At 36.0% G+C, this 27,391-nt stretch overlaps 2 protein-coding genes across 2 annotated transcripts in view; one reads left to right on the top strand and one right to left on the bottom strand.

Moving 5' to 3' along the window:
* LOC144442436 (ferroptosis suppressor protein 1-like) overlaps positions 1 to 27,094 on the bottom strand; it is a 39,195-nt gene extending 12,101 nt beyond the window's left edge. Inside the window, exon 1 of the mRNA XM_078131785.1 lies at positions 27,028 to 27,094. The gene's annotated coding sequence lies outside the window, so the exon portion shown is untranslated. The remainder of the gene's footprint in view (positions 1 to 27,027) is intronic.
* Positions 1,194 to 16,372, top strand: LOC144442404 (coiled-coil domain-containing protein 39-like). Its single transcript, XM_078131747.1, has 20 exons — positions 1,194 to 1,520; positions 2,307 to 2,573; positions 3,211 to 3,369; positions 4,932 to 5,024; positions 5,324 to 5,452; positions 5,874 to 6,065; positions 6,653 to 6,756; positions 7,116 to 7,443; positions 7,956 to 8,120; positions 8,418 to 8,555; positions 9,207 to 9,323; positions 9,885 to 10,024; positions 10,625 to 10,700; positions 11,147 to 11,306; positions 11,945 to 12,123; positions 12,751 to 12,882; positions 13,366 to 13,482; positions 14,210 to 14,316; positions 14,759 to 14,877; positions 15,001 to 16,372. Exons 1-20 carry the CDS (start codon positions 1,428 to 1,430, stop codon positions 15,120 to 15,122), a joined length of 2,937 nt encoding a protein of 978 aa, XP_077987873.1. The 5' UTR covers positions 1,194 to 1,427; the 3' UTR covers positions 15,123 to 16,372.
* Positions 27,095 to 27,391: the final 297 nt, after the last annotated feature.

A 27,391-nucleotide genomic window follows, 5' to 3' on the forward strand; every position in this document is an offset into this window, starting at 1 on the left:
TCATCACAGCGCAGCTTGACAGTTTCACCATAAAGTAAGCCGACAACCCAAATAGCATTTTGCTAAAAGAGTGTGTAACCCAAACCATAGACCCTCCACCAACGTGGAGGGTCTATGCCCAAACTAATAAGTATAACGTGTGTTTTCATATTATACAGGATTTAGATCTTAATAGATTTTAGCAAGATAAGTTTCATTTATTTTATAGTTTCAAGAAGTTATTATGGTAAAAGCTTTAATATGCTGAAAAGGGAAACTTCAAATTGAAACAAGTCCAAATTAATTACAGAAAGTAACGTTTTAATATGTTTAATTTATCTTTTACTATGCACAAAAACCCTTTATGCCTCAGTGGTCTGAGATAATACTAATATCTGATTACAAAATTGTCAGTCTAATATGAGCATAACTCACCACACCCATTTCGTAGTTTACATGTATAGTGGCCTTTTTTCCTGTGGGTGCAAATTTTAAACTGTGATTTCTACTCTGCAAAGAGGTGTCTATACTGAAAGGGGGAATCAATATACCAAAAAGAACACTCTGCACATATATATTTTTTTTTAAAAGCAGGTTTTTTATTTTAACTTAGCTTTGTTTTTTTGGGGTTTTTTTTTAAAGCTTTTTATCGTTACGCCGGTGTTTCTGAAACCCCGGAAGGAAAAAAAAAGCTAAAAAAAAATGAAAAGCTCAAAATCAAAACTAATGCCACGGGCTCGATCGAATATATGGACCATGGTGTTGTAAAATTAACCCCCCCCCCTCCGATACTGAACTGTCCCTTATACCAAATCAATGGTCTTGGAAGATTTTCGTTGTCGATGTACGTTGTCATTTCTACACACACGATTTCAATAAACGGACATACAACATTCACGAAATGAACAAAAGCTGAAAGGTTTATCCTCATGACCTGTGACCCCAGCGGGAACAGTTTGTTTGTTCGGTAATGTAAACTCGATGTCAACCTCAAACCAAGTAAGATTTATTTATATTTTCTAAATAGAATTGAAAATTATTCTTTCTTATTCTTTAATATGTTTACATATATTATAATACTTTACATATATGTGATATGTCTAAGAAACATAACCAAAACGATTTAATCGTTCCTCCAAGGGATAGGTTTTAATATCTGTAGGAATGGTTGTGAATGCGCATGCCTAGTGTTAACATCCGGGTATTGGTGTCACGGTAACCACAGCAAACAACTTCACGAAATATTATCGAATGCCGATCGAAATCAGTTTTTGGTGAAATAATCGTTGTTGAGAGCCTAAGCTCTTACAGATACAAGTTTTTACCACTAGGACACAACGAATTGGTATACTGGTGTGATCTTACGCTAATTCTATCATAGATACCGTTTTTTCCAGAAAAAATTGGACTTTGGCTAGATTATTAGATACACCAACGAAGCCAGCAAAATGAGCGTGAAAAGTGTTTTGAGCGAACTTGAATGGGATGAGGGGCTGAGTATGCCCGTAGCCAATAGAGACAACAAGTATTTGGAAGATGAGGTAAGGATGACATGCAATACTTATCAGTAAGAAACGCGTATGCAATTAAAAATAAGACATTTTACGAAATGCAGATTGCTAGTGATGGTGTCACACATTTATATAGTACATTTGCAGTGCACTGAAAGGTGTATAACATTAACAGTATATCACTCACTGAAGAGCCTAGGGTAACTTTTCTAAATGACAGCTGTGTGAGGGGTTTACCAGCCACATCACAAATGTCAGACCCACTTTTAGATCTCCTTCCACTAAAATGGTATTCTTGGTTTAGAGAGGACCACCCTTGAATTACTAACTAGGGGCTCGTAATCACATTCAAAACAGCTGTTAATTTGTGATGGCTGCAAGAGTTACTGATAATACAGAAATGTCCAGTATGAAATATTGACATACGTTTTTTCAATATGCTCTCCTTTGAGTTATGGATAGTATACTAGTAAACAACTGCCGTCCTGAAATTTTGCATATACACATAATTGCATCAATTTCCGATGGTAAAATGGTATGGTCTACAAAAATGAATGAAAAATGGAGAAAAAAACTATCATGTGACCAAAACGGTAGCAAATGATGTAGACAATGCCAAGAACATTGATAATTTAGTTACCAGTAATGCTAGTCTTGGTTACCCAGACTCTCTGCCCTTGCTTGGCCATAAAGTGAGCCATCAGTGGTGAGGCTGGGTAACCGAGATAGAAATGCCAATCTTGTAAATTAATTGCTCATTTTCTATCCACTCAATATATTCATTTAGTACAATGTTTCTCATCTCACTTTTGCCAGGTTCAACAAAAACAACGAGAGATTGTTCGCCTCAAAGGCGACGTCTCTGAAAATGAAGACCGTGTGCATGCTATGTCAGAGCACATGAAGAATGTAATGCAAGAATTGAGACATACACAGGAACTGAGCAGAGCACGTAAAAATGAAGTGGAAACTGAGAAACATATGTTGTTGGTGGCGCAGAGAGAAGAAGGAAGACTAAGACAAGAAACTACTAGACTTGAAAATGAACTTGCTGATTTGAAAGAAAAAAGGAACATGTATGAGGTAAGAGAGGTTTTCTTAGAGTGGTTATAGAACCTCGGTGACAGGAAATAAAATGGTAAATTGACATTTGACAGCTTTTCTACAATTTGTAATTTGAACTCAGAGTTGAAACATCAGTCTCAGGAGCACCAATTTCATTTCCTTATCATTCTTAAAGCTATGCTAGCTGTAACTTGAATATTATTTTTGCAGTCAGACCATCAACAACATATATACTAAAAAATGGTAAAATACCGTAATTAGGCATAGTACATGTAAATTAGTGGTTGATTTTTATCCATGAGTAGTATAGTAACAGGTTGAAATCGTGATCACGTTGAGGGCGCTGATTTTAGGGTGTGGACCTAAAATTTGTATACAGCTACACAAACACATTCGCCCATGTTTGCTTCAATAATTAGGGTGTATGATAGTCATTATATTTAACAAAACAGTTTCAGAAAAAAGTCCAGTTACAGCATATTACCTAAAATTTTTACACTTTTATCATAATAATTTACATAAAATTACCATTTTGTTTTGTTGGGTATTTCCAGTATAAAACAGCACTGAATTCATATAGATTTCAAAATTCATGAATTAATCATAGTATTATGAAATTAATATAATTTCTTTCTTTCTTTGTCTTATTCCACAGAATAACATCTTCAAGAAAACTCAGAAGATAGAAGAAATGAAATCTCAGATGAATTGGGACCAACAAGCCTTGGAGGCATGGTTGGAGGAATCTGCTAGGAAAGATGAAGACGCTATGACCATTGCTAAGTATACACGTATGGATGAAGCTAAAGTCAAGGTAGGAAGAAAACCGGCAATTATGGACGGAAAATATTAATTTTACAGTCACAAGTATATCTGTGAGATTTCTTATTAGAAGGGGTTTTTGTCCATAAATTTGTCAAACATAAATTGGTGCTTGGTGTCCATTCTTTAGTGTTCTTAATTTCCATTCCAATTTCAAGAAAATTCATCTTGTATAATGAGAGAATCAGGAGAAGAGTCAAGGTGGAAGTAAGGCCTCAGTAGATGGTATGATTCATTGCTATGTACACCAACTAGTCTGTAAGATATGACATTCATACCATGCTATCAGCTATCACTCACATCTGTACTACTAGTCTGTAAAATACAACATTCATGCCACACTATCAGCTACCACTCACATCTGTACGTACTAGTCTGTAAGATATGACATTCATGCCACACTATCAGCTATCACTCACATCTGTACTACTAGTCTGTAAGATATGACATTCATGCCACACTATCAGCTACCACTCACATCTGTACGTACTAGTCTGTAAGATATGACATTCATGCCACACTATGAGCTATCACTCACATCTGTACTACTAGTCTGTAAGATATGACATTCATGCCACACTATCAGCTATCACTCACATCTGTACTACTAGTCTGTAAGATACAACATTCATGCCACACTATCAGCTATCACTCACATCTGTACTACTAGTCTGTAAGATATGACATTCATGCCACACTATCAGCTACCACTCACGTCTGTACTACTACTAGTCTGTAAGATACAACATTCATGCCACACTATCAGCTATCACTCACATCTGTACTACTAAGATATGACATTCATGCCACACTATCAGCTATCACTCACGTCTGTACTACTACTAGTCTGTAAGATACAACATTCATACCACACTATCAGCTATCACTCACATCTGTACTACTAGTCTGTAAGATATGACATTCATGCAACACTATCAGCTATCACTCACATCTGTACAACTAGTCTGTTAGATATGACATTCATGCCACACTATCAGCTATCACTCACATCTGTACTACTAGTCTGTAAGATATGACATTCATGCCACACTATCAGCTATCACTCACATCTGTACTACTAGTCTGTAAGATACAACATTCATGCCACACTATCAGCTACCACTCATGTCTGTACTACTAGTCTGTAAGATATGACATTCATGCCACACTATCAGCTATCACTCACATCTGTACTACTAGTCTGTAAGATATGACATTCATGCCACACTATCAGCTATCACTCACATCTGTACTACTAGTCTGTAAGATATGACATTCATGCCACACTATCAGCTATCACTCACATCTGTACTACTAGTCTGTAAGATATGACATTCATGCCACACTATCAGCTATCACTCACATCTGTACTACTAGTCTGTAAGATATGACATTCATGCCACACTATCAGCTACCACTCACGTCTGTACTACTAGTCTGTAAGATATGACATTCATGCCACACTATCAGGGAAAAAGGGGTTGTCCTTTGTTTTCTACTTGTCATTCTACAGTATAATTACTAGATGGCTGAAGTATTCATTTTATTTTATAGGAATTGGCATTAAGAATGGAACGTATGACAGACGAATCTGGAAGAAAACGTAAGATGTTGGATCATGAAACCACAGAAACATTGACGGCACAGGTAAGATAATAAGTCACCTCAAGATGACAGTGAAAATTTTGTATTAAGGTTACCACGACAACCAAGTGATCAAAATTATGCATAATTAATAACTGGTAAATTTACGAGTGTTAAGAAGGTGTCAGAATTTGCAATGATGGCCAGCTATTAATAGTACAAAAATAGGCGTTACTAGACGTATTATTGCAAAATATTAAAAGTCAGAAATGTCCAAAGGAGATTATTGAATTAGGCAACCCAGATTACAAATTTTATTTACAACAATTCTGATTTTACTCTCACTTTATCTTTATATTCAGCTTGAGTTAGACAAGACAGCCGAGGAGTTTCGTAAAGCTCACTACGATCGTCAAGAACTGATACGTCAGTGGGAATCTACCATTGAACAAATGCAGAAACGTGACAGAGAGATGGATCAACTAGCTGGGGTAAGTCTTCACTGAAAAAAAGTTTATGGGTTCTGATGAATTTACCAGAAGGAATGCTGTCAAGTTTATGGGTTCTGAGGAATTTACCAGAATGAATGCTGTCAAGTTTTTAGTTCATTCTTGACCGATAAAATAGATTGTTCAATTTTATCTCAAAATTAATGTACAAAAGGGTGAAATCTACTAAAAACTCAAAATTTTGAGGAAAAAATTTGGTGGGAAAATATGTGTAACTGCTGTTCAATGTTCACAGAAGCTGACTAGAGTGAAGGCAGATAACATTTTAGTCAATTCTTGATCATAGAATAGATAATTCCATTTTATCTCAAAATTTGTTACAGTATTTAATAAAATATTTTGGCGGGAAAATATTTTGTGTATTCTTGTCTCACAATTTACAACTATTGCTTGTCGTTTACAGGAGTTGGCTAGAGTGAAAGCAGATGTTCGTCACAGACAAGAATCTGTGTTTGAGAAACAACAATTCTTAGAGAATGAAGTTGAGAATAATAAAGAACTAGAGAAGAAAATCCAGACCACCGACAGACTGGCGGCAAAACTGAGAATTGAATTCAGAGACCAAGAAACTCAAAGAATTCAGTTTTCGGATGAGGTAAGATATTCTCTAGCCTGTTTACAGTGCTGAATACGACGCTGGTAATTGAGCCGTCGGTTTACTAAGATGACACAAACTAAAAGTATTGTCTCAACATGTTGATACAGTGATAATCTATTGAATGGACCATGGTTTAATTATAGTCTCAGTAGGGAGGCGTCTTAGAGTTTTATTAACAGAATTCTATGAGCTTGCAGTGTACTGTTTTGGGACTTCTAATGTTTACATTATCTTGATTACAGGGTGATTAGAATCGCACAATAGGGGAACCACTTGTGTAATCTACCACATTGAAGAACAATAGATTTAGTTTGCACCTAATTAGTAAACCAACGGCTCTATTACCAGACTTGTAACTGATTCTGATAACTCTTGTCTAATTCAGTTTGTGATATTATGGTTTGAAAACTCTGATTTCGTTAGCAAAGTTGTTACCGGCCTATCCGAATGTTCAATTTACATGGCGTTAGAGTTGTTGATTTTTATTCAGAAAAAAAGTAGCACATATTGATCAATATTGCGGATTCATGTATTTCAAAGTGAAATAACATTAATATGAGATTCTGTTTTCATTTTGTCTATAGCTTGAGACACTGAAGTTTACTGTGGAAAGAACAGCTACTGATCTAGAGTCCATGAGGAGAACAGTTTCTGAACTAAAAAGGGACGTTGAAGATAAAACTGGAAGGTAAGCACAATTCTGCTGTATTGTCAAAAGTCCAATAAAAGACAATTGAATAAAACTATGCCCTCATATGGTCAACATATCAAAAACTTTTGTTTTCAACATGCCTAAAACAAAGTTTAAAAAAACATTCACTATATTAGTAGAATTCCACTATCTTGAATAAAAAGATGCCCTCATGTGGTTAGGTTGTGAAAATCTTTTGTTTTCAGTAATTACGCACATCACTACTTTAGTTTGGCAAATAGATGGATGTTGCTGTGGAAGCAGGATTGTTGCTATGGAAACTGATTTAAAAAGAAGATGATCTAAGATTGTGTCTTAAATGATAAATGAAACAAATGTACATTTTCACTCACCAGGCTGAATGCAGCAAAAAATCTGCGTGAAGAACTCCACGAGAAACTGAAAGGTGCAATGGATGCCAAATTGACAGCTGAGGAAAGAGCCATGATGACGGATAAAGTGTTGCAAGACGAGGAAATGAACCAGAAACAAATCGACACCGAGTTGAAGAGATTACGAGAAGTCCAATTCCGTAAAACACAAGAGTTGTTTAATACAAAGATGCAGGAAAGAAACATGACCGCCGAGATTCAAGGATCGCGAGCCGCAAGTCGCAATTTGACGAGTAGAATTACCAAGCTTGATCACGATTCTCTGAAACAGTTGGAAATTATTTACAATCAGGTAAAAAAGATTTATCGTTAATTTGTGTAGTTTCTCTAATTATCAGAATTACCAAGTCTAAGCTGCTCTGTGTATTGAAAGCCTGTTTTACACCAAAGTCAACGAACCCTTGGAAATCAATAGGTTGGCAGAATGGGAAAAGTTGTAAAATAAACAGCGCCCTCAGTGGTGAAAAAGGGCATTTCATCTTTTTCTCAAAAAATGTTAGAAAGTCATGTAACAATATCCCATTTCTGACATTTTTCAAAACTCATTGAAGTAATTATGCTCTTCAGCATTTTGTATTCAAAAGATTTTATTTGCAGTGAAATAGAAACTTATTTGATGTGTGCTGTTTATTATCACTGCTTCATGAAGCAATTGATGGAAAGAAGTAGATAAAAACTTTCATCTTGATGAAAAAATGATATGATAGCAAAATCAGGTTTAAAAAAAAAAGAACTAACTCATGGGGATGTGCATCTTATGTTTCTATATGGAAATACTCACATTGTGTTGACTTTCTTTCGTAGGATTTCCAAATCCAACAACTTGAACGCAAGATCTCTCGTATGCAAGGTGAAAGAAGTACGGAGGAGATGGACCAACTAAACGCAAGAATCAAAGAATTGACCGAACAACTGAATGAAAAGAACGACACGCATTCATTGATTGGCTTACAATTGAAGAGATTGCAAGTAAGTAAATGTTTTAATTATTCCAGATGTACCTGTGGTAATTGTATACGGTTCATATATATATTTGATTTACACCACGGTGTGAAATTTAATTACGTACCTGTATATAAATGAGTGCAAAAAATCCATGTACGAATGTACACAAAATCACATGACCAGTTAAATTTATACAAAATTTGACCCGAAATAGCTTGCAATGTTTCCTTTACTTATTGAACTGATCATACAGTACTTGTTTTTCCAATATTTTGTGTACGTGTGTTTTATTGAGTTCTGATCTTTTTTCTCTGTATTCAGGATGATATCCGACGAGTGAAACGTGAGTTAGACAAGAGTGGAAATGAGAAGGCCGATCTAACCAGCAAAATGGAGGAACTTAATCTACATAATGATAGCTCTCAACGAGAACTCAAGAGAATCATCAGACGAAAGGAGGTAAATTATAGTAGTTTTTTGTACCTTGTGTTAGATTGTCAATTACAGAGAAGTTGTTCTTCAGTTTTCTGTTTATGACTAGTGCATTTAACCCTACCAGTAGTCTCAGAAGAATTCAAATAGAGAACTTGAAAACTCTGTGACGTACTCCAAACTTGAAAGGAAATCAGCAGAATTGCACGTGCATATTTGTGTATTAAAGAAATTGCTTGAAACAATTCCTCAAGCAAATTTTATTTTTAAAACCTGAATATAATTTTTTTTAAATCCACCATCTTGAATATTGCATTGTGGGAAAAGTATCATCAATCAATTTATAAGTATAAATGATTTCACTTTTATAAACAAGCTTGTTATATTTTGTAATCCCAAATATTCTAATTTTGGTTATCCTAACCTTCGCAAGAAGGCTATCTTCCCAATCTGGTCTCTCCATATTTGGTAGTTATACATTTTATCCAGGTCTTTTGAAGCTGAGCATGCTCAGTTTGAAATGCAAATTACCCCTTTATGCAAATGAGAAGTGAATCAACATGATCAAATTTGTTCAACCGTTCACAGAGTGACCGTTGGAATCACATTGAAAATACATTTTGAATATCTAGCATTTAATTTTTAATGTTTCTTTTTGAATTTTTTTTTCAACAACAGGATGAAATGGTAGATGAAAATATCCTCAAGTTGGAAATAAAGAGATTGCGAGATATCTTGAACAGCAAAGCAGACCAAGTGTTGTCATTGGAGAAGAGAAGACTACAACTCAACACGGTATGATCAGTTTACTGTTATCAAGTCTGTCATTAAGAGGGCCTGATGGGGGCATTCATATTGCAGCATTAGAAGTGAAATTCTTGGCTCGTCGCAAGACAAACAACTGCAAAAGCATTTGCCAAGAATGTTTTCATTAACCTTGGAGCAAACACACCCACAGTAGTAGTTGAAAGTTGCATCATGTGTTCAGTGGCAACATTTCCATTCGTGAAATTTTTATGTCACACATATCCATTAAGTTCTTATTTACCATATGTTAACTGGAATATGCTTGGTAAAAATTTCCAGCAATATTTTCTTATTTGCTATATGCTAACTGGAATTTTTTGGGAGAAGATTTCCATAAATTGTTTTCACTCACAATCTGATAAGACAGTCCCCTTGCAAAAGTATGTATGATTTAATATTTATGTCCCAGATATTCCATATCCTGACATTGCTGGTCTTTACAATACTTTGGTTGTAAAACAAAAAGTCAGATATGTTAAGAACCATACCAGTGTTCAGATAGCTTTTACTAAGAAATATTATAACCTGTTTTGTGACATCATGTTGTAGGCAATGAAAGAAAGACGTCAAGAGATCACTATCCATAAAGACATGTTGAGGGCGCAAATCAAGGCAGCTGAGGAAGAGAAATCTACTGTCAGTTCTGAACTTCATGAGAGAATTACTAAGATCGATAAACTGAGAAAACGGTAAGAGTCATGAACACTTCATGTTGGAAGACAAGTTTAAAGGGCCTGTATCGCAGGCCTCATTGTTGGCTAATACACCTGTCCTGATATCAAAATGACTTTATTGTCTCATTTCCGGCTGATGCGATTATACATCATGTCTTTGACACTTTAGGTACAAAGACATTTTTAGGGACATGTTCTGTAACACTGGCCTCATTTTTTGCTAACACACCTGCTGTGATATCAAATTGACATGTCATTATGGCCTCATTTTCAGCTGACATGGTTATACAGCATGTCATGAACACTTTATGTTCAAAGTAAAAGGACACTTCTTTTAACGCAAGTCTCAGTTTTGGCCAACACACCTACCTGTCCTGATATCAAAATGGCATAACATTATACCATGCTTTATGGTCTTATTTTTAGCTGATGTGATTATACATGTCATGGACACTTGATATGGCCAGTTAACTTTTAAAGTGATGCTGTAACTCAGGCCTCATTTTCAGCTGGTCAATATATAAAATGATCATACATAAGACATGTTCTAAATCTAAAGAAAATGTATATTGTGATTAATTTGATTGATAAGAATTTTTGTTTTTATATGTTAAGGTATGAGATCTTAATGGTTTCCATGGCACCACCAGAGGGTGAAGAAGACAGGTCACAGGCATATTATGTTATCAAGGTGAGGTTAAAAAAATGAATACAAAACGTAGAAAGAGAAAACAAAGAAGAAATATTCAAAGTAAAACACCACAGATTCCCTGACACTCTCTTTATGAAGCACTTGTCTATTGTTTTGTGCAAAAATAAAATTGAAGCGAAAATAATTTTTTTACTTTGGTTTTCTGCTTTTCATGATATTTAGACTGACATATGTTGCCAAGGGCATCCTCGTCGTCCATTTGCCTTTGTTGAATGGATCAGAAGAGCACCCCCCCCCCCAAAAAAAAAAATAAAAAAATAAAAAAAATAAAAAAATAAAAAAAATAAAAATTTTGATTCAAGTAATTCAGAAATAACGCTAATATTTTCTTCATATCCACTCCAGATGTTTCCTTGCTATGTGTGCATGCAGGAGTTATATCAAGTCACATTGTTTTAATTTATTTCTGATTTTCACTGTATCAGGCTGCTCAAGACAAGGAAGAACTACAGAGGGAAGGAGATGACTTGGACGCAAGAATTCGTAAAGCTGAGAAAGAAATCCGAGCGTTGGAGAATACGCTGCGGCTGATGAATGGACGCAATGAACAGTATCGTAAGAGTTTCAACCGTGTCACTGAGACAAGTAAGTGTGACTTTTACCTAGTGGCAAATATTCTTAACTATGCTATAAAAAAAACAAGTCAATGTCAACGTTGACAAAAATGTATATGTTGTTATGTGAAAGGGCACTGTTTACTAAAACTCGCACTGTGAGGGCACTGTTTCAAACTTCTGCTACCCAACTACTTTCTTGGGCACGTTCAAGATAAAAACAGTTAGCTTATAGTTATTGAAGGATGCCTTGTCTCATTCTGAATACAGTTGTTCTCAGAACACAAAATTGTGATATTTCAGATTGAAAATGTTCTCAAATAATAGACACAGCTGTGTATTGCAAATCAAATTGAAACGTCAATGCAGTTTCGCTAACAGTAAGCTAACTGTTTGTATCTTGAACATTACCAATACTATTGTAAGATTTACAAAACCCTTCTCTTTTTTAAACACATTATTAGGGTGCTAGTAGAAAGTCCAGTTTCCAATACTGCACTTTGTACAGGCACTGTGAAAACACCCCTTTTCCAATTTTTCTTAATAATCATGTGATTGTTACTTGACAATTGAGTGTTCACAAAAACAGCATATGATGTATTTGATGTTTGAATAACAAATGGCAAGATGTGAATACTGAAAATTCTAAATATTTACTTTTACTTGCAGGTGAGGAGTATGAGGAGAAACAAAGGTTAGAGGAACAGATGAGAGCAGTGATGGATAAATATAAATACAAACGACGACAGATTCGTGAATTGCAGGAAGATTTGCAGACAATGAGTAATACCCTAGATAACCTATCTAGAGATGAAAACGCTTATGTTGAAATGATTGATGAAAAACAGGTGAGATATTCAATGACTGTTTCTCTAAAAGAGAAAAGGTAGTTCTGGTGAACTGATACTTGGACAAGCTTTTATATAAAGAACTGCTTCTTACATTGCAAAGGTAACATCAACCAAAGATGTTACCACAAAATAAATCCTACAGAATGATGTTCAGTTGCCCTTGAAAAACAAGATAGAAAAAGGGGAAGGAGGGGAGTGGAACACATCTTTTGGTGGGTGCACGCACACTGGGCATTCAGACACTTTAAGCCAGTTCAGATAGTTTAAAGTCAGCCCAGACTAGGGCAAGGTTAGTCCTGGTGTGAGAGGATGGTTAAGTTGAGACCAGGTTTTAAGTTGATTTAACTTTTGTGTGTGAATGTATTTAGACTGACTCATCAAGTCCCAGTTGACGATGCAATTCTCAGTAATCACCCACCCATTTAAGCTCTGATTGAAGTCAAGTCTAAGATGAGTAGCACATTTGACAAATTAAATTAACCACGGCGGAAAAACTGGCTTATCAGTTTTTATGATTTTAGTCAGATTAGAGTCAACTCTATGGTTGCCATAATATGAACATAGTATGGAAGTAAAAACTGAATCAAGTATTAATGTATGTGAAAAATTTCTTTTTATTTTCAGGAGAAAATTGCTCAACTGAACAAAGATTTAGAAGATCAAAAACAGAAGTTGGACAGAGTGTCGAGACAAACGGCTAAATATGCCAGAGAACTGAGAGCTGCCAAGAAAAGTAAAGGAGAAACTCAGGAGGAGGTAGGAAAACTTTCATGTACTGTTTCCTGTAAAATATTTTCCCCGGCATTCGAATAAAACAAAGTTGCTGAGAAGTCACATTAATGTGTTTCTTGGTCTCATAACTACCAATGTTATCGAGCATTCACAAGTAAAGATCTTACAGATACTTCCCACCACATCTATAAATGTGCCCATTGGTGGGAGAGCTTTGTCTGCTATGAAGACTTGTTAAATTTGACCTGTGTTTTGTAACAAGAGAAATCATTTGATTAACAAAATTTACATTATGAATTTATTCTTGGTATGTGAAGAATAATTTTGGAGAGGAAATATTCACCCTTTGATTTCATGACGCAAAAACCAAATGAACAGAATCAGGGGGCATTGTTTAATATTGAATTTTTTGTAAAATTATTATGAATTCTTGTGAAATCTTGTGAATTGCCTTTTTAGAGTACTTGGTGAATTTTGCCTTAAATTCATTTCTTTGTTTTTTTTCAGCGAGACTTTGAACTACGCGAATTACGCGATTTCAACAAGAATATGATGCGACAAGTTGGCGAAGTTGTCCACAACTATCCAGACATCGCATCTACTGTACACATGCTCTTCTCACAAGTAAGTATTTGAATATCATAAGAGGCCTTGTCTATTTTCCCTGTCACTATTTGTCAGTGCTTGGTGACCTGGTAGTGACCAGTTTTGAACTGTACGATGTAAACTAACATCACCAGTCAGCAAATTGTGGGCATAATAACAAAAGAGTCAAAACTGAGGATGTCTTAAATATGTGGATGATCAAGTTTTGTATAGTAAACAAATATGACGTCACCAACTATAGATTAGGTTAGATTAGATTAGATTAGATATAACTTTATTACAACTGTAGAGAAAATTGACAATTCTGGTTGGGTACATAAGTGTAATAAAGATATTAATTAAAGTACACGACAATGAAATAGGCTAATGTTATAAGTATAGAAGTAAAACTATTTTCTTGATAAATATTCTTACATGAGTTTAGATACATACAGTTATACTCTCTTTTTCGTTTTGTTTTCAGTATAAATTTAAATTGCTTTTTTTTTCTATAAAATTGAATTCTGAATTTATTTTATAATTTAGTGAAAATTCCACCATTTTTGCAATTTTCTGACAACAAACTTGCCACCCTTGTGTCAAAAGAGGACTCTAGTATAGTCAGTATAAAAGAGAATGATGTCAAAATGACACTATTTCCAATTGTAAAAAAATAAGTCAATACCAAAGTATCAGAATGTTTAGGTGGTTTACTGTGATCAGACAGTCCTCTAAATTAATGTTTGTTTGTTTGTTTGTTTTCCAGGCTGGATTACCTCCACCCCCGCCACCGAGCACCACTGGCAGAAGTTACGGGTCCCGTCCATCTTCTTCTCGTAGTGCTCGTAGCTGGGATAGTCAATCCTCAGCAAGGTAAGTAGTAGTATCCATAACTCTTGTGCTTCGTCTGTCTCTCAAGACTGAGTGTCTCTGTCTCTGTCTCTCTCTCTCTCTCTCTCGCTCTCGCTCTCTCTCTCTCTCTCTCTCTCTCTCTCTCTCTCTCTCTCTCTCTCTCTCTCTCTCTCTCTCTCTCTCTCTCTCTCTCTCTCTCTCTCTCTCTCTCTCGCAGTCCATATTTCCCTATGCTTGTCTGTTTATAGATCTCTCTGTCATGCTCTGTCTCATTCTATTTCTCCTTTTCCTCTCCATCTCACACACACATACACTTTATTCAGTGACTCGTACAAGGAGAAGACCACCATGGTTCTAAACATTTAATGTTATCCAACCATCATAACATTCATTGCAATTACAAATAAAATCACTCTACAAAACATTAAGATCTCCCATTTATCTTGTCTCTATGTTTCCACAGAACGCCATCATCTGGTCGTAGTGCAGCTTCTAGTAGAGCAGGTAGCACCTTAGGTGCTGCAAAAGTTGAAATAGGTGGTGATTTTGGAGTTTCTGGTAGTGGTATGAGAACACCAAAAGGTGAGTTGATTTTCTTATATAAAATTCTTTCAACATGTTTTTATGTCAAAAATTATTCAATTGTCCATGTAACATAATTCCTTTTATTAATTCATGATTTTCTTCTTTCCTGTTTTTCTCCAGGATTAAAATCACCATTAGGTACCCCAGTTGGTACACCAAAAGGAACACCTCCTGGTAGCCGACACAGCTCTAGACCAGGTAGTGCTGGCAGTAGGGGTAGTGCACGTAGTGGTCGAAAATAATCACACTTATCCTTGTAATTTACAATTTTGTGTTTTCACCATACAAGTAAACTGTATATTTTAACTGACATGTAAAATTTCTGAATGTAGTAAATTAAAATTTTGAAAAGAATTGCAGCATTGGAAAGGTGCACATTCCCATAGAAACTATGTACATTCTTGTAATATGCAATAAAACACAAAAAGGTCAATAACATGACATATTATTTTTGTTGATAAACAGCCCCCTCTTGTGACATGATATTGTTATGTTGATAGGTCAAAGGTCAATAGGTGTTGGCTGGATCCACTCAGATATCTGCTATCATTGTATCAAAAACAACATTTTTAAAGATAAAAGATGCAATGCATGTTGACACTCCTATTAACATTGTTATGGGCCTCAAAGTGGCCGCTCTATATGAAATGTTTGTGTTGCCATTGACAATATGTGAACTGTCCTAACTAACACCATTAATGGGTGTCATTTAGGACAGTATATCAAGGGTTGATATATGTTTCACCTCCAGTGTCAAGGTCAATTCCCTATTACTTTGTGCCCTGTGCAGTATCTTGAAATAAATATGGTCCCTGATTAATTTCACCCAAAGAACATGTGACCAATTGTCAGATGTGTGTTTGTTGTAGTTATACCTAGTCTATGGTAGCCTAGAATCCAGGCATATGGGGATTTTTGAAATTTGATTTCCCAGGAAATAATGAATTCAAAACCCCCATGGATTCCTGTCTAAGTCTAGTGCTATCCATGACACTGAATCGCAAGATCTCTCTTGATTCGATACCATGTGTAGCATCTAGTCTAAGCTATACCAGACTCAGTTACAAGAAACATCATTTTGTTCAGCCACTAACCAGTCTTCTCTAAGTGCTGGCAGTACAACACATACCGTACTAAGCTGATCAAAGAAAGATGGATACACATATTTCAATTTATTTTGATTCTTAGAAGAAGAAAAAATGATATTGTATGTAATTGTACTAAAGCCATCAGCATGGAACATATTTGGCACTGATCTACACATACAGTAAATTGAAAGTGGTCTGCTGTTATTTAAGTTTTGAGAGTCATTTTTCCACGTTAGTTCCTTTCACAGCAACATACCAGTTCAATAATTACAAGTCAGTTGTCTCTCTGTCTGTATCATGTGTAACAAAGTAGTTTTCATTGTATATTGATATAATAGCCCATGGTCTTGGCTGTCTGACTCAACAAACTGTCTGCCAAGTATATGGGCTAGATATTTGATGGATTTACAGAAAATAAATCATCTTTCAAAATAAAACCTAGAGTCAAAGAGAGTTTTTTCTGTCAATTTCAGTCATATCTATGCATGATTTTAAATCCTCATCCCCCCCCCCCCCTCCAATTCACTTCTTCCCCTTGATTGGCTAAACATCCTTGATTGACCCCCCCCCCCCCACACACACACACACACACAATGTCAAGGTCGTGTTCACTACAGCTATGCTATACATGGGATACAAGGAACAAAAGAACATGGCAATTTGTCCTGTCAAAAGATACTCAAAAACCCCTCCCTCTAAACAAACATTCAGAAGTGAGACACATATATGATGTAAACCATGGTGAAAACTGTAGTGACTACACCACTATTATACATACAGTGTAAATACTGGGAAACACATTAAAATACTAACCGGAAACCCGACACTGTATATCACATTAATAGACCTATATTGTAATCAATTTATCATTAACATCTCAGTAGTAAATACAGATCATGTTATCATTGAAGGCGTAACAGTTTTCAAAATTTGATTAGAAGTGCAAAAATGAAGTTCAGCAATCGCATTGATGCCAGAGCCTTCCTAAATGAATGAGTGAACAAGGTTGTGTGACATCGTCTGATCACCTTAGAGTACTGTACCTCATAAATCATAAATCATAAATGGTGTTTGGCTCATTTCAGTTATTTTGCAATGTCACTGATTAGAACTACAACTTCAGACATTAGACCATGGATGAATAGAACCCGTTATAAACGGGAAAAGTAAACAACTAAATTGGATTAATGATACTTGGCACAGCATGTTAGAAGTAGAGAGACTTGCATTACATTCGATCATTTGATAAGAACAGTTTTATGACCTCTTTACATAATAGTTCATGTTCAGAAACACAAATTTCCAATTCCCCTAGCACTTAATGTATGCATGGTGTGTAATACAAGTCTCTGTACTTCCAACATACTGAGTCAAGTGTTATTAATCCAATTCAGTTGCTTGCTTTCCCTGTTAATAACAGGTTCCATTCGTCCACAGGGTTCATCCATAGTCTGATGTTAACAGTTGTAGTGGTGATGACATGGTGGTCCTCTAACCTCCATAGCATATCAGTAAGTCAATGAAGTCTTCATAATGTGTTCAGAAGCACTGATAACAAGTTCCAAAGGAGGACTTTGATCTCCTATAAAACATCGTTGCAAACCACAGCCTGTTTTACGGCAACGTTCTTAATGAGCCTCCCACAGGATTTATTTTGAAATGTAGTGGTAGAAATAATTAACTCTGGTTTGCGAGAATGCTATAAAATACAGCTATATGAACTGTCATTCACCACACTTTAAACTTGTTTATTTACATGTACTTCCATCACATATCAGTGTTGCTACGTCACTACTGAACTATTTATCCTATGTAAGTGATATGGTACATGTATATGAACGTTACTAGCAATACACCAATGCAGTATAATTAGCAGAGAATATTGTAATGGTTAAGAATATCAGAATGAATCACATGCAGGTTTCGTTCACTTCTCAGCAATCAATAATATCACCCACCATTAGTCACTAGTAGAGTCACTCAACCTGATTATGAAAAGTACATTAATGTTACATATTTGTTCACACACACACACACACACACACACACACACACACACACAGTGTATAGAATACACAATATATGTGATATTTACTGTCATAGATTCACTGTCAGCTATTTGTATCTCACATATACTCACATACATACAGATGAATGCATGCATAGATATACACACACACACACATACGTACGTACGTACACGTACGTACTTACATATGTATGTACGTACGTACATACATACATACATACATACATACATACATACATACATACATACATACAGGCATGCATACATACATACATACATACATACATACATACATACATACATACATACATACATACGCATGTACGCACACACACATGCACACACTGAATAGACAACATTCCACTATATAACAGGTAAACACTATACCACTTACTAAATGTATGTTAATTCAATGTACAAACTTTAACATATTAATTAACTTCATATTATATTGATACTGTATCAGCAAATTGCAAGTAGGATACAATGGGTAACCTTATGCAGCACAGCTTAATACTTCCAAACACTATAAACTTCACTGGTGTCCCTGTAATATGTTTTCACTGTGAATAAAATTTCATTCATTCATGTGATGATCTTGATCCAAAATGATATGTATTTCAGTCACCCCATTCTATGGTGATTTTTCTGCCTGATGACACTCTGAGAACATGGTAAAAAAAAAAGGTGATAAGAGTACTTAGGAAAGTGCTAAGTTTTGTTGAGACCACTTAGGTTTCTCATTATTGTGTTAAAAATACATCCCAAATGAAATTCATGAAATATCATTTCATATATGTCATATGACACTATGATTATTTACTAAGGTCCAAATTAAATAATTTTATCAACTTGAAATTAATTTACTTTAAAAATAAATAAAACTTTCTTTACGTTGAAATGCACAGACAATAATAAAGGTTCTAATTTAGGCAGTAAATTTAGAGGTTTATGTAAATCTGCAACTACAAAGCAATCATAAATGAAGCAGGGGGGGGGGGGGGGGTTCTACCCTCAATATGTAACATAGGGATGTGCCGCCACATTGACTTTTCAAGGTCTTTGGAGAGGGGAATATATTTCAGCTAACACATGAATTAGAAACATTAGGTTCTCTTAATGCCATGTACCTGGAGACAGATTGGTTCATCCTGCTCACATGTGCAGCACGTTGCCTGGCTGCTTTTTTCTTGCTATATTTTCTGAATCTATAAACTGCAATACATGTAGACAGAGCTATAGCAACTGTTAGTATATATACAATGGGATTTATGCACAGAACACAAGTCTTGGTTACTAGCACTGTTCCGTCTCCCTCCACATGGATTTCAGTTGGGTCTTTGCATAACCACGTATTTGGTACATTTTCCAGTCGTGTTTTATTGACCAGTTCATGCGAGGGTGTCTTTTTGCAGTACACAGTATCAGATTCTTTGATTGTGACTGACTCGCCTGCCTCTTCGAACCACACCTTCAATGGCAACAGCGTACAGTCACATATCCAAGGATTGCCGTAAAGTTTTAAACATTGCAGAGATGACGTATAATGGAACACTTTTGGATGTAATGTGTGCAACTCGTTCTCATGTAACGTCAGGATTTGAAGGTTTTGCGAGTTGGCGAAAATATTTGTCTGCAAAGTCGCTATTTTGTTAAAATGCAAATATAGTCTCTTCAGATTTGTAAGGTATGCAAATGTGTCTTGCTCAAAATACTCAATTTGATTGTTGCTCAAATCTAGTTGAGAAAGACTTGTCAAATAACGGAATGCAGAACGATCAATGTTCGTTAGTTTGTTGTTACTTAAGTCCAATTCTAAAAGAAGGTTTAACCTACTGAATATGTTCAATGGTAGAACTGTTAGCTTATTGTACGAGAGAATAAGATAGTTAAGTGCCACATCATTGAAGACGCTTGCACTTATGCCTTCGAGATTATTGTTATTGAGATCAAGTATCTGAAGAACATGCAAGTCTGAGAAAGTCCCACTGTCAAGTTCAAGAATGTTATTGTTGCTGATATCAAGTTCATACAATGCTCTCAATCCCTTGAAGGCACCTGGCTCAATTCTGTTGATCTGGTTATGTTGAAGGGTTAGAGTTTGGAGACTGACCATTCCTTGAAAGCCATTTTGATAAAGTTTGATAATTTGATTGTTCTGTATCTCTAGATAATCCAATTTATCTAATCCCTGGAAGGAATCTGCTTCTATCTTTCCCAGATTATCATTTAAAAGATGAAGTTGCTGTAAGGTGGAAAATCCCACATTACTGAATGTTCCTTTGGACAGCTCAGGTATGTGATTATCCCGGACGTACATGGCTTTGTACGTTGGTGCAATCACTGAAGGAATGGATTCTAAACCCTTATCACAACTGATTGTGTCATCCCAGCAGTTACATCGTGCTGGGCACTTAGCAGAAAATGATGCTGTCGCTGATGTGATCCACACAACACACAGGAACAATTCTACAAACTTCATTTTCACAGTTATCCTACCAGGTGGTCCTGAAATATTAACAGTAACATTTTCATAATAAAAAAAAACGTACTTTATACAGAAACTTAAAATCACACACACACACACACACACACACACACAGTGCATACACACAGTGCATACATACATACATACATACATACATACATACATACATACATACATACATACATACATACATACATATACACACATATACATACATACATACATACATACATACATACATACATACATACATACATACATACATACATACATACATACATACATACATACACATGAAAAAGTAAGAAAAAAATTTTTTTAGAATCATTTGCCATGTAGTTTATACAGAGTAGTTAATATACATTAATAATAATGCCTTCACATAATGTAAAAGCATACTTGCATTTTAAAACAAAACAGTCATATATATCATAAAAATGGTGATCAATATTATGCTACATTTGTTGGTCACCAAGAGACTTAACTATATGGCTTGACAACATCAGTTGCCAATGGGTTGAGCTAGCTATCCAAGTCTCTTAGTTCATTCACTGGTCAAACAGTGACCATGTCACATCATGATAGCCTAGTCTGGATGCCAACGTGGTCTCTAACCAAACCTCGTATAGTCAAAGTCGTTACTCTAGCACAGAAATCTGTGCTACCCCAGAAAGCGTTCATTTAAACGTAACACCGTTTTCGCATCCCCACATGATTTTAGTTTGACTGGAGGGGTGTTGGATTACGTGGCTAAATCCCCACAATAGTCAAAATGGCTGTACTAAAAGGAATATTATTATTAATGAGCAATCAATTACAACTGCCTGTCAATTTGTGATGGATTACTACTGACTTGCACCATTTACCCATCACCCAGCAAGGGGTATAGCCAGATTGGTGGTGAATTTTTTTACTTTGACTCTGCCCTCACTGGCCTCTTTTATATATTTTTAAAATTTGAACTACATGTGATGCAGTTACAAATAAAACATAATGACCCTGAGACTGTTTAGTGTACCAATAACTTGTTTGGTTCTAGACTGTACGAGACGTCATGTTGTTCAGCCCTATCAGGTTTCTTAACCACGACTGTACTAATTCACCCAATATCCCACATAAGCAACCCGACTGGGTTACAATAGGCCATTGCAGACTGCATACAGGAAATTGAGAATACAGCGCTCTCACTCAAAATGGGGGTGTCCTCACCCCTTTGTATCATTTCTAGAGAGCTTTGCCCCTTTGTATTCTGTACAAGTGTAAATCAGGGATGCTTTTTGTATTGTTCAGACATTGAGGAAAGCAGCAGTGCTCTATGATTAACTAAGTAACCTATATCATGTATACCCCCAAGGTACACACAGACAGGAAGTAGAGCGCCATCAGGGCAATTTTTGGAAAGGCCTATTGCAGCCAATCAAATATAATGTTATGTTCTAATAGGAATAGGCGTCAAACTGACCATGATGTTAGCCTCTCAATGTAGATTTATGAGACCAGTCACATAATCTTACGTCAATAGTAAACATGAACCTTATCAGTTCAGCTGTGCTAAAAATTTCAGTGACTCTTAATGTTAATTTACAAATTTAGAGTAGATCCTGGTTCCTGTCCACATAATATGTAATATTTAACCACTTGATGGTATATTGGATCAACACACCCATACTTATGGTACACTATGCTACACAAGTTTACTTTGCTATTAATTGGTAATGAATTTAAATTTTTCTACTTTATGGGCAAACAATGACGACTTTTTTATGCTAGGGTAGGTCAGAATCGTGTAAAAGAAGAGATATAGCACTGACAGATATTGGAAGGATGACTTTTGGTGTGGAATCTGTTAGCCCAGAGATTTGGCTATCTGGCTTGAAAATGATGTTTGAGCTATATAACTAAGTCTCTATATTCAAAAACTAAAGTGTCAAATCTCCGCATTCTGCCAGGAAACAGGAGTCAAAAGTGTTGGAAAAATGTAAAAATTGGCAACCTGAAAACATTTTTGAAAAAATCTCAGGAAAATCAGCAACTTAACAACCATGTTGCCCAAAATATGGGGGTCAAAGGTCATACATGCATTCAACAAGGAGGGTCAATCTATCTATATTGAGTCTCCCCACCACCACTACCACCACTATCACGCCTAGCCTGTTTACAGCACTTATGGTACATAATGTTCAATCTTTCATTCCATATGGTAGTCTGGATGCCAACATGGTCTGTGAGTGGAGGTGTAAATCATAATGATACCTATAGAAACTAGACTAGGTATACGTTCAATAAGATTGGATGGAATCATCACCACACCAGTGCCATAAACAAGCTATATATCAAGCCATACATGTTCAGTAATGCTAATAGCCAAGTCTCTGGGCTAGGAATCACTCCTTTTGTAATGTCTGAACAGTTTCTTTCCTCCAACACCTACATACTGTAGAACCAGACCAGATTAGTTCACATTAGCCACATTCATCAAATCTTACAATAATCCACATTCCAGATGTCGAATATAGGACTAATTTGGCGACATCATTATTTTCAAAGAAAACTGGCAAAATTAACGATTTTGCTACTATCAAAACTTCAGGTAGAGAAAAAAAGTTCATTTAATAGCTCTACTTACGATAAAACTGGTGCCATTTTGAGTAGAAGTTGGTGAATTTCCTTCCTGTAAAGGCTGTTTGCTCATCAAATAAACAGATATGGTGTCTGTTTGTAGCATTATCTGTCAATTCAGAAGGAACTTTGGACTATCAATACTTTATAACTAACTAAGGACTGAATGAGTTCAATATGTTACAAATTAACTTTTGCATCAATAAACAAGATGTAAATTATGACAGAGGCACTTGGTACATCTACATACGGCAGCGTCCGCGCAGCGGTATTATTTTTCGTATTAAAACATTGTGGCATCACAAGAAAAACATGTTCTAACGTGATGGCTGCATGTAGCCTTCATCGAATAGATTATTAACACACATGCAGGCACTCGAATCAATGTGTATGATTTAAAAAAAATATGTATGTAAATACATTTTTTTTTTTAATCATACACATTGATTCGAGTGCCTGTGCATACAGCCATCACAACTCACATTCGAGTCGGGAACTGCAGTATCAAAGACTAAAGTCCATGTAACCTGTCTCAACTACGTTGGTGTGGGCAATTTTAAACTCAGATACACAGAGGTCGATACGTCGTGACGTTTCGCCCTCACCGGCCTCCTCTGTGTTAGGGGTTGGCCGATGTTTGAGGGCGCACCGTCACGGCGTACCTTACAGACTACCAGGGTCCTAGCTCTTTATTTTTCGGGATTCCAGGGAGGATTATAAATTACGAAATTTCTAAAACTTTTCGCTATTATTTTGTGCGAGAACGTCGATGATTATTAAACATCCAGACTAGCCGATGACATTCTCGCAAACCAGGGTTATTATTTCTACCACTACATTTCGAAATAAGTAGGAGGCTCGTTAAGAACGTTGCCGTAAAACAGGCCGTGGTTTGCGACGATGGTCGGTGATTGACAGTTCCAATTTGAGTCATGTGTGCAGTGGATGTACAAATTAATATAAAGGTATGAAGGGGTACGGAAGTGCGAGGTGTTTAAGTTTTTAGGCCAATAAGTTTAGCCCACACTGCCATTACCACAGGGGCGTGTAATATTTCATAGATTGTTGTTTTCCAGGTCTACAGACTAAATATAACAACCTTTTGATTATATATTCATACATGTAAGGGGAAGAGATAATAGAATTTAATAATTAATATTTCTTCGTAGTATAGAGATTGATACATTTGTAGCAGCAAGATTCGTACGATATTTTCCTAAGAAAACGGGCATTCTAAGCAATAAGAAAACAACAATCTATGAAATATTACACGCCCCCGTGACGTGGCCATTACTGCACGTCTCAAGTGCAACAGCTCATCGTAGGTGATGTTGTTAAACCAGACTCTCTATGACAGTGCGGTAAGAAAAGACTAAAATACAACCGCGACTCATTTCAAATTGCTTTAAACGTCTCAGAAAGTAAAGACGCTGTTGTGCTTTCTTTACGAGGTGTTCAGTATTTGTTTGCCAAGACAGTGTGAAAGATGAATATTGAGGAATTTGAAAATATTGACAATTAACTTTATCTGTACCATGAATATTCAAATTGTCAATAACATGTCGTCTTACCAGTAATGGAATAAGCTTTAATATAAAATAAAATCACTTGGTAAAGGGTTGGCATTCATTCCCACACAAAAGTTCCCAACAAAAATTAAAAGAAATGTAACTAATCAGAAAGATGAGTGATTTCTCGTACCTAATCCGTCTGAAATATTTGTAGTAAGAAATAAAATATGAAAACAACGTCCTTTAATAGACTAAAATTGATGGACAGCACATATACTATCTAGAAGCAACAGCAAAAGAAGCATTGTCAACATTCCTTTAATACTATACATGTAAAGCCTCGAAATGCGATGTGATCACCTTTTCACTGAAACGGTATTCAGTGAGTTGCCAGTAGAGCTTTGAGACCTTGAGAAATACACCATTTTCGTTTTTTTAAATAATTATGTATCTCGACTTTAGTCCTGGTTACAAACTTTTGTAAGTAAGTATCGGGAATGAAATATACACTGGGCTTGAATATACACCGAGTTTGAGTCAAATGTAGGATCCTCCAGACTGCAATTTACATAACCAATCAAGTTATGTCAAATTAGTTAATCTCAAGTCTAAACAATCTCTACTAACCAATCCTATATTTTGCTAATTGACCATCAAATGAAGGTCAATATCAAAAATTGAGCCAATATGTATGGAATGTAGGAAAATCTTCATTTCTGTGTGATCTGTAGGTTTTGTTGGATGTCAATAAAGTAGGAGTAGCTATCTTTATAGTACTTGGTTGTACAGGCGTCATTCCTTTTCAGAACCCCTTTTTAGACAATTCCTTTACCCCATAGTAAGCTGACCCTGAATATGCTTTTGCTACAAAATTTATGACAGACTATATAATTTGCTATCGATTTGCTACCTGATGTCTTCAGTAGTTTATAGCAAAAAAAACCTATGTGGGTGTTTCGATAAAAGTGAAAAATTGAGGTGACCTTGTAATTAGACTATGACCTTGACCTTGGATCGAAAAGATCGTGTGATAAGTGTGTTGTCCGTCCCCTAAAACCAATATATAGACATTTGCATCATATCTGTAGCACTTCGGTATGCTGTGATATTCAGTACCTTCATATTTTGGTGATCTTGATACCAGTTGTCTTAGTAACAGAAGTTTGTAATAAAAGCAGCTCAGTATATGCCTTTGTTGTATTTTTCCTGAAAGACTATATAATTTGCTATTTTCTGAGCGATTTTCATCTGTAAAGATCATGTCTGATGTTAGCTATAGAAAAGATTCCGACGGTGTTTTAATAATTACAAAACATTTAGATGACCTTGAATTTTGACAATGACCTTGACCTTGGATCGAAAGGATCGTGTAATCAGTGAATTGCTTTTCCTCAAAACCCTAAATACAAACACTTACATCATGTCAATAGCACTTTCAGGTTAGTATATTAACACTTTGGTATAACTGGGGATAATGACAGGGGTTGTCTTGGTAACAGCTTTTTCCTACAAAACAACTTCATATATACTTTTTTTCACGTTTTTCTGAAAGATTGTATGTTTGGCCATTTTCTGACCGACTTACAGCTTTACCAGTCATATCTGATGGAAGTATACAGAAACGTTTCAGTGAATGTTTCAATAAAAGTGCAACAAATTAAGTTGACCTTGAATTTTGACTATGACCCTGACCTTGAATTGAAAAGATCATGTAATCATTGAGTTCCGTGTCCCCTAAAATATATATATACATACTTTAATCACGATTATATCATTTCTGGGTCGCGAGATATGATGTTTTTAATGTTTTAGCATCCTTCCAAATAATGTCAATGTTACCATGGAAACCGTCTCCTGTGAGTTTGCGCAAGAGAATCCAGATGGGCAACATCAATATTCTGAAGGCCAAGATATTATTCTAACCAAACATGATGTCAATTTTTGTACTTCAAGCCGGGCAATTTGTTTTCAAATTTTTGGCCTTGGCGCCCTGACTATTAAGTCGTCGCCGCGCTCTGATCCGGCGCAACTACTATAATCGCATACTGATATCGAGGGCCGAAGGCCCGAGCAAAATGCGTTTACGAGGTCAAATTTGCGCTGCAGTTTACGCATTGTTACGTGTGTTGAATGTTGAGTGACCTTACATTGAACTGTATGCAAATCATACGATAGAATAACGCCCATTAAATGACGTCACATCATGAAAGGCCTTCCTTGATATCAGTATGCGATTATAGTAGTATTGCGCCTGATCGGAGCGCGGCGACGACTTAAATTTAGATAAAACGTAGGGAAAAAAGGCGCGAGGGACTGTCCACAGTCTACCCTATAGACTATAGCAAAATTCTACGACCTTTTCAGTGCCATACTGTTCCATAATGTTACCTAATCTAGTCAATATAGACTTACCTTCATATCATAACAATAACTCGAGTAACATGGGCCCATAGCAAAAACACGGCATAGGGATACGACATGTAACTCCCCGCAATATATCCTTTGTCTAACAATAACATATGAAACTGGTCCACGTGTATATGTAATTTGCGAGAGGCAAACATTGACACACGTTTCTATGGTGATATGACTAGTATATAAATTAACTCTCAGTTTGTCGTTGGTGGCGCACTACAAACTTTTCCCCCAAACTTTCTTGCGCCGATCTCTTGCGTCACTCTGTCATAAATGTAGGTGTTTGAGACACACAAACTTCTGGTCAAAAGTGTTCACCATTAGAAAGTTTTATGCAATACATCGTCAATAACCACAGCCT

Source organism: Glandiceps talaboti, chromosome 11 (genome assembly GCF_964340395.1).
Source record: "Glandiceps talaboti chromosome 11, keGlaTala1.1, whole genome shotgun sequence".
In the NCBI taxonomy this organism is placed as follows: domain Eukaryota; kingdom Metazoa; phylum Hemichordata; class Enteropneusta; family Spengelidae; genus Glandiceps; species Glandiceps talaboti.